This window comes from Chlamydotis macqueenii, chromosome 1 (assembly GCF_036417535.1).
Source record: "Chlamydotis macqueenii isolate bChlMac1 chromosome 1, bChlMac1.mat, whole genome shotgun sequence".
NCBI classification, from domain to species: Eukaryota; Metazoa; Chordata; class Aves; order Otidiformes; family Otididae; genus Chlamydotis; species Chlamydotis macqueenii.
The window spans coordinates 21800790-21813999 of NC_141556.1; the positions used below are offsets into that span (position 1 = coordinate 21800790).

General features: G+C 38.9%; 1 protein-coding gene across 1 annotated transcript in view; it reads right to left on the reverse strand.

The window, feature by feature from the left end:
- Positions 1–1731: 1731 nt before the first annotated feature.
- IL17REL (interleukin 17 receptor E like) overlaps positions 1732–13210 on the reverse strand; it is a 48482-nt gene continuing 37003 nt past the window's right edge. Inside the window, exons 11-17 of the mRNA XM_086739911.1 lie at positions 11398–11445; positions 10692–10749; positions 10215–10360; positions 6357–6416; positions 5240–5297; positions 2725–2779; positions 1732–1759 (exon numbers count right to left, since the gene is read on the reverse strand). Coding sequence (XP_086596037.1) covers positions 1732–1759; positions 2725–2779; positions 5240–5297; positions 6357–6416; positions 10215–10360; positions 10692–10749; positions 11398–11445 — 453 coding nt within the window. The remainder of the gene's footprint in view (positions 1760–2724; positions 2780–5239; positions 5298–6356; positions 6417–10214; positions 10361–10691; positions 10750–11397; positions 11446–13210) is intronic.

Sequence of the window (13210 nt, forward strand, 5' to 3'; positions counted from 1 at the left end):
AGTTATTTTAAGTGGCATGTCTGCTATGTTCACCATTCAAGCTTTCCTGTAAAACACCACCAAAGTGATCAGGGCCACCGCTGGTCACATTCACTTTGGTATGTCCATCCCTGCAGCCAACAAGAGAAGATACATTGCAAGAGATTTAGTGTCTGTGCAGCTGAAACAGGATCTTATCATCGAAAGCATCCAGCTTCAGTACAGCTATTGTTGCTTCAGGATCTCATATGAACTTATCATTGGAGGTGGTGTTTTGTCTTAGCTACACTTAGGTTTTCAGCTCCTGCCACACCTGTAAAATTTTAATTCATTTTCAGTCTGAGGACATATTCAAAAAGTTCATCTTAAGACTTTGCTGCAATAAAAAGCACACTGTATAAATCAACCTTTCCTACAGAAAAGACTTTTCCATTGGAGGAAAGTGAAGAGAGTAATGTTACGATGCTCTCTCACTTGAATGGCTGTTTCTGGCTGCAGTCTGGAGGGTATTAAAAGAAAAGCAGATGTCTGAATAGATCTGTGTTTCTATTTCACAGCCAAAGCAAGTCACTAAATGCTTTAGGAAAGCTGCCTTGCCGCCTCTGCTTTTGGAGCTGCAGAGCTGCTTGGAATAAGAATATATCTAATAAATGTGCAGTCTGCACAATGAAGCTTTGATATCAGAGGAGCCAAGCAGAATTTGTCCTCTTCAGGGCACCTAAAAATGTTGAGTTTCAGTACAGCAGATATGTCTCTTACACCATATTTTCCTCCTGTAAATTGCCCTTTGAACGTCTTGGAAAAAAAAAAAAAACACATTCAGATGGAAAATATTTTTTTATTTATCAACTTCTTGTTCCAGACCCTCACTCCCCACCCATATTCCTGATTCCACATGAGCAATTCCACATGGTTTCAGGATTTGTTATTAATCATTTTTTAGTTGACTTTATTTCCTTGTTACACAACAGGAAGTAAGGACGTTTGACAGGAGTACTCAGTAAAATAAAGGCCAAATGTTTGATAATCAGTACAGTGTGTAATAGTATTCTCAACAATTGAGTATAAATACTGATAGAATGGAAAAAATACTTCAGTTCTTTCCACTAAACTGTTTCCTTCTAGGCTGGATTTCCACATGACAGTTTTAAATAGCTATCAAACCAAAGACAAAGTCCTCAGACAAACATGAAAGTTATCTCAAAGTCAAACACAGAAAGCATTTCTTAGAGATATTTAAGGAATATGGTCTGTTGTGGTAAGATCATCAGAACAGTATCAGAAAAATAAGGGAATTACAAAGAAGGATAATGTAACAAAGCTGAGAAACCTTCCTCCATTCTTCACTTCTCAAAAACTTTTGCTTATGCTTTAAAAACAAAGGTTACAAATAAGAAAATCTGAAATACTTGTTCTAAAGGTACACAAGGTACTATGAAAGTACTCATTTATAGCATATTGTATATAAAATATTAGTTTAGAAGGAAAATGTGAACCTGATTATCTAACTAAGTGATCCAAGACATTTTTTGTTTTGTAATACTGGGAAATGAGGAATCAAAATCCAGCTTCTTTTGGACATGGTAGAATAGGCTTAACCTGCTAAATTCTCCGCTCATGAGAATAACCTCACAGTAATCTGCAGAAACTACTAACATGAGAGATGACCAGTTAGTTAAGATTTGCAAGTTACACCAAAATACAACTTGATGTTGAGAAGACACTAAGGACCTTGAAAATGTGTTGTTAAATTCAACGCAAGGAATGCACACTCTTCATTCTAGGGGAAAAACAAAGAAGGAAAGCACATTGGTTTTTTTTTCTCTGAAGTGTGAGAGTTTGTTGCATTCATATGTAGCTGGAGTTAAATAACAAATTAACCATTCATCTACAGCTTGTGGACTTGGCTGTCACAGTCCAAACAGCACTGATACGAACAAATGAACAAAACCAAGATACTTTATTCTGAACAGCATCTTCTGACAAGGGAAAAGCCAAAGACTGCCTCAAAGCAAAGATGGTAGCCCCTCCTCAACCACATGACTTGCATAACTTCTGCAAGGCTGCATCTTTTTCCTATCTTTGAATAAGGGCTTTTGAGAGCATCTCTACTCTCTCTGGAGTTGTAGGTTGCTCCCACTGTTCTAGGTTGCCTCTGAAAAAGTATCCTTAAAGGAAGACCATTTTTCAGAACTCAGGGTCTACCAAATCATACATCCATGGGCTGCACTAATTACTGATTTGTTTACAGCCTAGGAATAGGTGTTTTGCAAAGGGCTAGGGGAATAAAAAGATGCACTGGAACAGCTGAGCAGACACGTCTAATGAGTGAGAGCACGGAGGGGAAATATCGGGGAGAAAGCAGGGGGCAGGTGATAATAATGTGAATATCATGCTTAGCAAATCTGAAATTGTTCCAGGGCTCTTGAAGGTTGTCTTGTTATTTTACAAACTTCTTACTTCCACTGGTTATTTGTCCCCCTTTGTCCTCTAGCAAGGCAGCTACCTCTGATGCCAGACTGCACTGTGGTGCAATGAAAAGAGAGCAAGAGGAGAGCGAGCACAGGAGCAAGAGCTGTCTTCAGTAGGGATAAGGAAAGGGGAGAGACAGGAACCTGATATTCCTGCTGGCTAGTACAAAATTCACTCAGACATTGCTTCTGTTCTTTAGAGAGGCCCATAATACATTTTCAGGATTAACAACTCTTGTCAGCTCCAGTTTTAAGCTGTACATTGGATGAATACCTGTGTGTCATGGCCTTTGCTGGGTTTCCATCACCGTATGTCTGACCGTGAAAACCTGAAGAAACAAATTCAAATGCAGGTTGCCACTTTTTTTTTCATTATGATTCACATATTTATTCTCACATTAACTGACTTGGGTAATTGTTTCATTCAGAATAGATACGTATCTTTTTTAATAGGTGAAATAATGTCTCAAAATGTTTGGCTACATTAAACAGAATCCAGAAAAGCGGCCAAAGGAAAAATAAAATTTAAAAAGAACACAAAGTTTTGCCTCTAAGTCAATGCTATTAAATGCAAAAGGAAATATTTTCCCATTTCCATCCTCTGTAGAGCAAATAAGGCTAAGCCATTCTAATCCCAAAGCACAGGTACTGATAGAAAAAATGCAATGCATTCTACATGCAGAAAACACCTCTTGCAGCTGGAAAAAGAGTAGCCTTCATAATAATTAGCTACACTGATATTTTTATAATATCTACTGTCATCACTGGAATCTTGGTTTTGAGAAACAAAATACTTTTTAATAACATCATGGCTCTTTTGGACACACTGACACTGCTTGGTGTCTGTAATAGTGATACTTAACAGTGTAACAATTCTATTTCACAAAGATGTATGCAGCAAATATTTTCACTGTTTCACTATGCCATTGTAAGATTATTTCTCATTTAATTTGACATTTTGTATAATCCAAATTCTCACAAATTATGGACAAATCTTAGATTTAATAATCCCTTTACCTTTATGTGAATTGTTTTCCTTAACATCTTAGGTTCAAATACAATAGCATCTCAGTATAAGAAATATCACCCTCAGTGACATTGTCTTTAAGAAACTTTAATCATTTCCCAATTTTAAAAACTTAGTGCTTGAGAAAATATCTTTGTTATAGAAAATAAGCATTTAAGAATATTAAAGACCCTTAGCAGTTACATTACTGTTACATTAAAAATCTTACATATGAGAAGCAGTTGATGGCTCCTGATAAGTCATTAAGAACACAGGAATCACAGCAATGAGTCAAACCTACCCAGTTCAGTGTTCCTCCTCTGACAATGACTTGTACCATCTGCCTTAGAGGGAGGTTTTGGGAACCCCCTCCTGGTCACCTGACAGAGATGGAATTATCCAACCACTAATGTGGACCACATTAACCCCAAAAATATAAAGTATGGCAGAATTCATGAAGCATGAGGTTAATATCCTCTATACAACAAATATAGTGATCATATATTACAGCTCTATATTCTTGATATGTGCAGTTTCTCATATTTTTTTTCTGAATCTCCACAAATTCCTGATCAGAACAAAAACTTGTGTCAAAAAAGTTCCACATTTAAATTAAATACTGGGCCCAAAAAGCTCTTTAGTCAATTTTTGGTGTTCCACTATTTTCATTTAATCCGCAGACTCATTCTCTCCTTCTATATATAAGGTAGAGGGGAATTCCCAGACTGTCATCTCTGGAGCCTTTCATTACTTTACATGCTGTTGTCATACCCTTCACATTTGTTAAAAGGAAAATATGAGTCAGGAAAATGCATCCAGACTACACGAATCACAACACTGATTATTTAATTGGTTCACCTTGAGTGGGCTTGTTTTGAGTTTTAAGTGGCAAAGAAACCTGAACTAGCATTATGCAAATACTTGCACAAAGAATGACATTTAGACTACAAATTCAAGCCACCTCCTTTGTAGTATCAGGCTTCCAAATCAGAAGCTATATTTAACTGACAGGTATTCTTAGACAACAGAGACAATCTGTCATCATAGGAATCACTGTGTTTACAGTGAACTGGGAGGAGAGGTTGGTTGTTTGGGTGGGTCTGGGGAGGTGTTTTTGGCAATGCTCAGATTGAGCCTTCTTTCAGCTAGACTCCTTTTAGACTCTTTAGTTCTAAACAAGTCAATCCACTCCTGCGCTCTTCACTGTAAACCCCACAGCCTTAGTTCACTCCATACTCATTAAATTCTACAAAGCTTTACTTTCAGGGCTTGGAGTATTCAGAATATTCTGACTCCATGAGTGTATCTGGGAGAACCTCAAATCATAATAATATCCTCACCGTATTTCTGCAGTTGAGGGAAGTTCTACTGTTCCCTTTGCAGAGGTGGGGATTTAACCATAGGGCTGTGCTGCAGTCACTGTAATGACAGCACTGTCTGCCTACTTACCAAGGATTGCTTTTAAGTGGTTACCTGGTGGACTGACAGCAAGCTAAATATAGGCGTGGCACGCAGAACCTGGCACAGGATGGAAAATTCACCCAGGAAACAGAGAAAATAGACAGCCACACAAGTTGCCCTTGCAGTAGCTAATTAAAAGCTAGGTGAGGCATACGAGTCCACTGCCTATAAAAGACGCTGAGCGTGTCTAACTCACATGCAGACATCTACATTCAGTCAAGCGAATCCCACCTCAGTTTCCCAATGAAAACACACTTCACCCGAGATGCTCTCTTCTAAACAGTCAAGACCCAGTTCTTCTTTTATTATCATTCATACTTACCACAGTGGATATCACAGATATGCAGTGGAACTGTATAGTCTACATCTGTCCTCCAGCCCTTTTAAAAGAAATAATTTAGGCTTATTCCCCTTTCAGCAGAACTGTTACTAAACACTTGTGTAGACAAAATGAGGTGGCTTTACTAGTTTACTCAAGTGACTGCTTTTTTAATCTGTTTTTAAATAAATGCATATAGAGACTGCTGGTCTAGTGTATATTTAGTGAGTTGCAATCACCTTTAGGTTTCTAAATTATAAAGTTAATTGGGGAAAGAAGAAGAAGAATTTGGGGGAGGGGGAGAACTGTATTCTGATAGATTATGTCTTATTTATAAAATAAATTATTTATGCAGGAAAGCATTAATTTTACCATCAAATCTGATTTTTCACTAGGGAAAGAACAGCTCTCATTACGCAGAAGGCCCATGCCAATCCCACTTTCATCTTGCCCCTTTCTTCCTTGCAGCAGAAAGGGAAGCTGACAAGGGCCTCCCAGGGCAGATGCTGGAGCCTCACAGCTGCAGGTGTCAGCCTCTCTCGTCCCACTGTCTGCTGAGAGCATTAACTCCAGAGATGAATAAACCTATCAACTTCATGCTCATTTTCTATTAATATTGTCTTAATAAAGTTCAGCTACGGAAGCAGCGTGCAAAAATGTCAGAGATAATTTGCTCAGCTCTGCTTTCAGGAATGCTCATTCTAGCATACTGTGTGCTTACTGTGTTGTTTCCTATGTGCCTAACCTTTTCCAGCTAATGTCAATGTTTGAAAAATTCATCTATGATTTACTTGGATCTTTTGATACCTTGGAACTTTTTATTACAAATGCACATATAAAGACAGGATTAGCAATTTCCTGATGATATCCCTTTATCTGCTGTTGACGAAGGAGCAAAATCATGGAGAGCAACTTCTCTGTTAATTAATGTCATCTCAACAAGAGGTGGTGGCAGCACATCAAGCTATAAATAATGCTCTTTGCCAACTCTGTTCACACAGTAATCAGATTTGGCTGGGAGGAGAAAGCACCGAGAGTGCCTGCTGATTTTCTTTGGTGGGTTTTTTTTTAATGATTTGTTTATTTTGTACAGAGTACCTGGCAAAATCAAGACACATACCTGAATGCAAATTGTTGACTCACACATTTCCCGTGACACAGTGATTGATACAGAATCTCCCTAATGAATAGAGAAAAATTGAAAACTATTATTTTACATACCCTGGAACAATGAAAATGTATTGTGTCTCTCCAGCTCTTTGGTTTGCTTGCCAACAATGCTATATGTTCCTCTGTGTCAGAAAATTAATAAAGTATATATTCATTATGGAAGGTTATTTATCTTCAGAGCTATTCCTGGATGTCAGTTACTATAAGCAGCTGGTCTAGTTTTGCCAAGCACAATTTGGGCAGCACAGGAAGAGGGCTAATGTTCCTGCATTTTATGAAGCATCATAAGGCAGGACACCCTCCCCGCCGTGGCTGCTCACACCATGTAGGCCAATGAGCATCTTCACTTCTTTTCCATGGTGTACATGAGTTGAAGAAATGACCCTTTCTTTACAGTTCTTCTGGATTTCCCATCACATTGTATGCTGAGAACAAGTTCAGCCTTAGGGTGAAGTTGTCCTAAATGACTGTTCTGACACTTAACATTTCTTTGTTTATGGTTTGTCCTCAAAATAACATTAGTTACTCCACTAATAGCTATGAATCTTACACAACTCTCTTTAGTGTGGCAAACTCCTAAAATAATTTGGGGCAAATTAGGTGAATGTGTTCTTTTTTGAGCACGACTGAACAAGGATTACTAGGTAGAGAATGAACACTGGATCTGGGAACATAGAGCTAAGTCTTGATGAAAACTGTGTATATTGCTCATGGTGTTGAGACAGGAAGTGTATGTAATTTGTGTGGGCTCCCATTCTGTCACAGTAGCAGAGGACATAACAGCTTTGTACTAGAAGGAAGAAAACAGCATTTTTAAATGCATCAATGCCCTTCATGAAACACAGACTTCAATACCTAGCTGTGATTTGTTGGTGCTCCACCATGCTCAACATGAGCTGGCAATGTGCCGTTGCGGCCCAGAAGGCCAACCGCATCCTGGGCTGCATCAAGAGAAGCGTGGCCAGCAGGTCGAGGGAGGTGATTCTCCCCTTCTACTCTGCTCTGGTGAGACCCTACCTGGAGTACTGTGTCCAGTTCTGGAGCCCCCAACACAAGAAGGACATGGACCAGTTGGAGAAGGTCCACAGGAGGGCCACAAAGATGATAAAAGGGCTGGAGCACCTTTCCCATGAGGACAGGCTGAGAGAGTTGGGGCTGTTCAGCCTGGAGAAAAGAAGGCTCCGGGGAGACCTGATAGAGGTCTTCCAGTACCTCAAGGGGGCCTACAAGAAAGATGGGGAAAGGCTGTTTAGTAGGGCCTGTTGCAATAGGACAAGCAGTAATGATTTTAAAATAGAGGGGGGTAGATTTAGATTGGAAATTAGGAAAAAATTTTTTACAATGCGAGTTGTAGAGCACTGGAACAGGTTGCCCAGAGAGGTGGTGGAAGCCCCATCCCTGGAAACGTTCAAGGCCAGGCTGGATGAGGCTCTGAGCAACCTGATCTAGTCGGGGATGTCCCTGCTCCTTGCAGGGGGGTTGGACTAGATGACCTTTGAATGTCCCTTCCAACTCTAACCATTCTATGATTCTATGATTCTATGATTCATTACCTTTCTCATTTAGCAATTCACACAGGGAACCTTTAAAACAGGAAAGTCTAAACTCCACGGATTTCATGTGAAATAAGCTGGTTGAAGGGAAATGTCACTGTAAGTGTTCGCTGAACATAGTGTTTGACAACTCTTTTACCATACAGGTCTCCATCTCTGCCAGTAATACAGCATTTCCCTAGATACCTTGCCCGATTAGGACAGACTCTTGATAGCGTCACCAATGCCCTCTGTGGTCTGTGTTGTTTAGGATAGTTGGTTTCTCGCAGGCCTTTCCCCATGCTTATTCAGCTCTGGCATCTTCTGCAGGAGCAGTTACCATGTTCCACTTAAGCATGTCCTCAGCTTGAGCAACAAAGCTGAGCTGGGAAACTCTGCTTTTAACAGCTGCTCTGTTATATTCAGCACCAGAGATGTACTAAAGACATAAATTGATTCATTAGAAAATAAATTCAGCTTTCAGCGTCCTCCCCTTTGAGTTTAAGACATCCTTATTGAAGGCTGCCTGCTTCTCAGCTACGCCCTAACATGTGCACCCTGCACACTGAAAGCATCAGAGGTACTCAAAAATGTCACATTTGCAGCATGAACCTGCATACAGTGGCAAAGAAAGAAGTACGTCTGGAATATATCCTAAAAAGAGGACAGGTGTAGGAGCTACAGCATGCTTCTGTCTTCTAAAGCACATCCCTCTACAGTGGAGTGAAGTCAATGGGCACAGTCAGGAATAACAGTAGAAATCACAACATCTGGATTTCTCAACTTTCTCAAAATCCATCATGTGACATCTTATATACCTGGTCAGTGAAGCAGACAGGAGGAGCACACATAAGGCTACTGAGGAGCTGGCTGCTGAAGCAGCAGGATGTCTTTCAGCAAGGTGGCCCTACTTGCTGCTTGGAGCTATCCTGCTAATATTCTCCTATTTGAAAAATAATGCTATGGCCACTCTTCTGTTCTTCAACCCCACTTCCCAGATGTACCACTCAGTAGATCACAGGTCAGACCAATAAGGTAACTCTGGTAGGCAGGGTTGAAGGGCAAGGGCAAGCCACAGTGCTACATGAAAAATGTATAAGATGTAGGCTTAGTTGCAAGAGAGGAATGAGGCTCCCATTTCATGACTAGTTGCTGCCTGAAACTGAAATCTCACACTCCCATAATCTTTTCCCTCTCTCCCACTGCTTTGCTGGAAAAAGCAGTTGTGTAGTCACACAGTCAGCTGGCTCAAAAAGCTAATTTGGCTGAAAACTTCTTTGTGTGTTGAGTTTGTTTTGGCAGCTATGAGATTTAGAGTGGCTCAAGATCATCATGGATTTATGCCACAAGTCTTATATTTCATGATGTGAGATTTGCCAGGTCAGCTGTATCAGTGACCCATTTATGAAATACTAATAGTAACATTTGCTGTACACATAATAGAAATAGTACACCACAAAAATTATGTTAAAAGAATATTAAAGTTTCACTCAATAGTCACTTCCTTTGATGTGACTCATTTGACTTCAGGATCTTTATTTATTTCTTATTTCAGTATGAGATCAGAATTAGAACGTCATGCTTTAAAAATGTTCCAGTAATTGTTCCAATATGTACATGCATGAGTTTATTAATGCTACTCCGCTCTTGTGAGACCCCTACCTGGAGTACTGCATCCAACTCTGGAGCCCCCAACATAAGAAGAACGTGGACCTGTTGGAGAGGGTCCAGAGGAGGGCCACAAAGACGATCAGAGGGCTGGAGCACCTCCCCTATGAGGACAGGCTGAGAGAGTTGGGGCTGTTGAGCCTGGAGAAGAGAAGGCTGCAGGGGGAGATCTTATAGCAGCCTTCCAGTGCCTAAAGGGGGCCTACAGGAAAGCTGGAGAGGGACTTCTGACAAGGGCGTGTAGTGACAGGACAAGGGGTAATAGCTTTAAACTGAAAGAAGGTAGATTTAGATTAGACATAAGGAAGAAATTCTTTACTATAAGGGTGGTGAGACACTGGAATAGGTTGCCCAGAGATGTTGTGGATGCCACATCCTTGGAGGTGTTCAAGGCCAGGCTGGAAGGGGCTTTGAGTGACCTGGTCCAGTGGAAGGTGCCCCTGCCCATTGCAGGGGGGTTGGAAACAGATGATCTTTGAAGTCCTTTCCAACCCAAACCATTCTATGATTCTATGATTCAAGGTGCAAAGTCATAAATAGAATCATAAATTAATGCAGTTAGATATGTTTAAAAGTCTTACAATGTTTAAGAAATAATATATACAAACCACAGAGATTGAATGGTGTATCCCAACAGATTCACATGAAGCCAGCTGCGTCCTGTTACACACAAGCACTGAGAAGCGTGCCTTCATTTGGGATGTGAAGAAAACATGTATTTGTTCTGCAACTGCAGCAGTTCTCATTTTCCAAGCTGATATCAGGGGAAAAGACTTACTTTTAGATGTACAAGGACCATATATTATATTCAAAATTGTTATATATAAAAGTCTTTTTAATTAATTAAGTGTCATCAAATGATATGCAAGTAATTATTTTGATTCTACAAGTTAATTTTTGTACTGATAAACACTTGATCTACTGGGGATACATAGAAGTAACAAGCTGTTAAATCTCTTTGCCATAATTTACAAGATATAGTGATGTGAACACATTTCACTTGCTTACTGGAGAAAGCTCATATCTAGTGGTTGATTCCAATATTTTTCACAGTTTAATATTATGTAATTAAAAAATACATTTACCTGGAAATTCTCCATGAGCAAATGGACATTTAACCCAAGAGCCTTGCTTGGTTGTAAACTGAAAGCAGAGAAGGAAAACTGAATTTTCAATTTCAATCTGTGGCTACAGATTCAACTAGAGATGATCAGTGCTTTCCAGAAAGTTACAGAAGGTAAATTCACAGCTTTCCTGCTCTACGGTGTCTTCCAACCCTTGATTTAAATTAGGTCCCCCAATTCTTCAGGTATTTATACACATACTTATTTAGAGAATATATAGTTTTACTGACTGAAAAGTAATTGAAAAGAAAACAATAATATGCCTATATCAACCTTATGTGGCATTTTTTTCTCAACTAGAAAAATAAAAGGTTCTCCAGTAAATGCAGTGTATCCATAATTTTTATTATCAAATATTTAATACAGAAAACTTCATGTGTTAAGTTTAGTGCATGCTTAAGAGTTTGCCTTGACCTAAACCATTATTTCCCTGCTTTTCTTAAGCAGAGGAAACAGGCGGCACAATCTGACCTATTTCCTATCTGTCGTTGGTGTTGCACTTCCAAAGAACCTCATTTTAATCTATCTTTCACATTTCCTTCATTCTTACTTCCCATTCATCAGTTATTTAACAAAATACTGATCCTAAAGAATATTAGGAACTCATTTTTTTAGCGCTGACAGAAATACAGCAGTTAATAGATGTTTTACAAAGAAATCTGTTTACCTTCATGCAAAGTCTTGGGTGAGTATCCACACGAGAATATTTAACCTGCTTGAAAAGAGAGCACTCAGCATTAGTTAGTTTAATTAACTAGTTTCACAAAATCAATTACCCAAAATTTTCATGGTTTGATTACTGAGAAAGGAACTGGTTTACTAACTTTATAAACATCCCAGAAAGTTAATCATATAAAATAGTAAGAATAGAAACAACCGCTACTTTGGATTACTGAATAATTTGCTTCTTTTTATCTGTAACATGTAACATTTTTTATAGTCAGCCTGATCCATTAGAGCTAAATGAATTGATTCTACAGTGGCTCATGTGAAAAATTCTGATTACACAGTTGTCTTGTTTCAGTCCCTTATTTACCACTCATCAATGACTCAGCAGAACATTTAAACATACATCCAAAAGTGTTTTTCCACCATTAGTTCAGAATTTTTTCAAGTTTCTGTATTCCTGTTCCAGAAAAGACTTAATTGTAGACTGAATTTTAGACATCCATTTAAGTGACCTACAAAATGTTGCTTTCTTGATTAACAACTGTTTACCCACCAAGGGCTGCATCGTAAAAAGCCTTGCCTCATATAAACAACTACTACATATATAAGTGATCTTACTTAAATGAACACCTTTGCTCAAGTGACTGAGCACAACACACGGCATCGTGACCAAACACCTCTTTCCTGTAACTTTTTTGAGAACATAATGGATATCCTTGGGTATGTCTACAATAGAGTCACAGAAGATAGTTCTGTAAGAGTCCACTCAGATATGGAGACAGCATTGCCATCAACTGAGAAAGTCTCAGACTAATCAGAGAGAATAGTTATGTAGCTTTTGGGCCTACGTCAGTGCACGTGCATCGTATTAGAGTGTGCGGCATTGTGTGGGTCAACTGAAGGCACTCACACTACCCGAGGAATCCCTGCAGTAGTTTCCAGCACACAATAGAGACATTTTTCAGGGTTATAGTGCAATAAATGAACCAAATTAAATATCAAACCTTTTAGGATTAATTAGGAAAAAAAAAAAAGGGAAAATTCACTCTGACCATGAATATTAATATTCAGCCATTAAATGCAATGAGTGAATACAGGAAAATACTCATTGTCTGTAATAAACTAACCTTGGATTGTGTTCTGGGTAGTAGATATGACCATTACAAGCCAAACCTCATTTTAGCCTTTTTTATTCTTTTTTTTTTTCCTCTCCTGCAAGTAATGAGTCGTGCTTGATGCCAGCAGATGACAAATCCCACAGGGACCCTCATATGTGTAAAATTAAATATATTTGGTTTTGCAAGATCAAAGCTTTGTTGAAGCCCATAAAATGGTGACACTGAACAATCACTAAACACTTGGCCAGGAGTTCCTAATCAAAAAAGCATTCAACAGTCTTGAGTCAGCCTCCCTCTAGAAGAGTAAGCATAAAGTTTCAAAAATTAAGACTTTGTATTTGATTTTATTTGCCTTTTCAGTTGTTACCTCAAGTTTACTTGCTTCTCTCCACAACCAGGAAAGCCTGAAACCTACTTTTCAAGACAAAAGCTAGAATTCTAACCAACCTTATAAATCCAGTGCATTCAGCATCATGAGACTTCAGATTGAAGTATTAAGCAGTTCAAGATAAATGCAAAGAAAAACATTTTAAATTTCAGCACATAAGTGCTGGAAGAAATGAGGGATCCAATATTTCAACATCTACAATTTCAAGACATTGGACAAGGTTGAAAAAAGCCCTTCAGAGAGATCTTAGTAGAGTACAAAACAATTGTGCCCTACCAAAGTACTGTTATGGCTCCAGTAAGCTT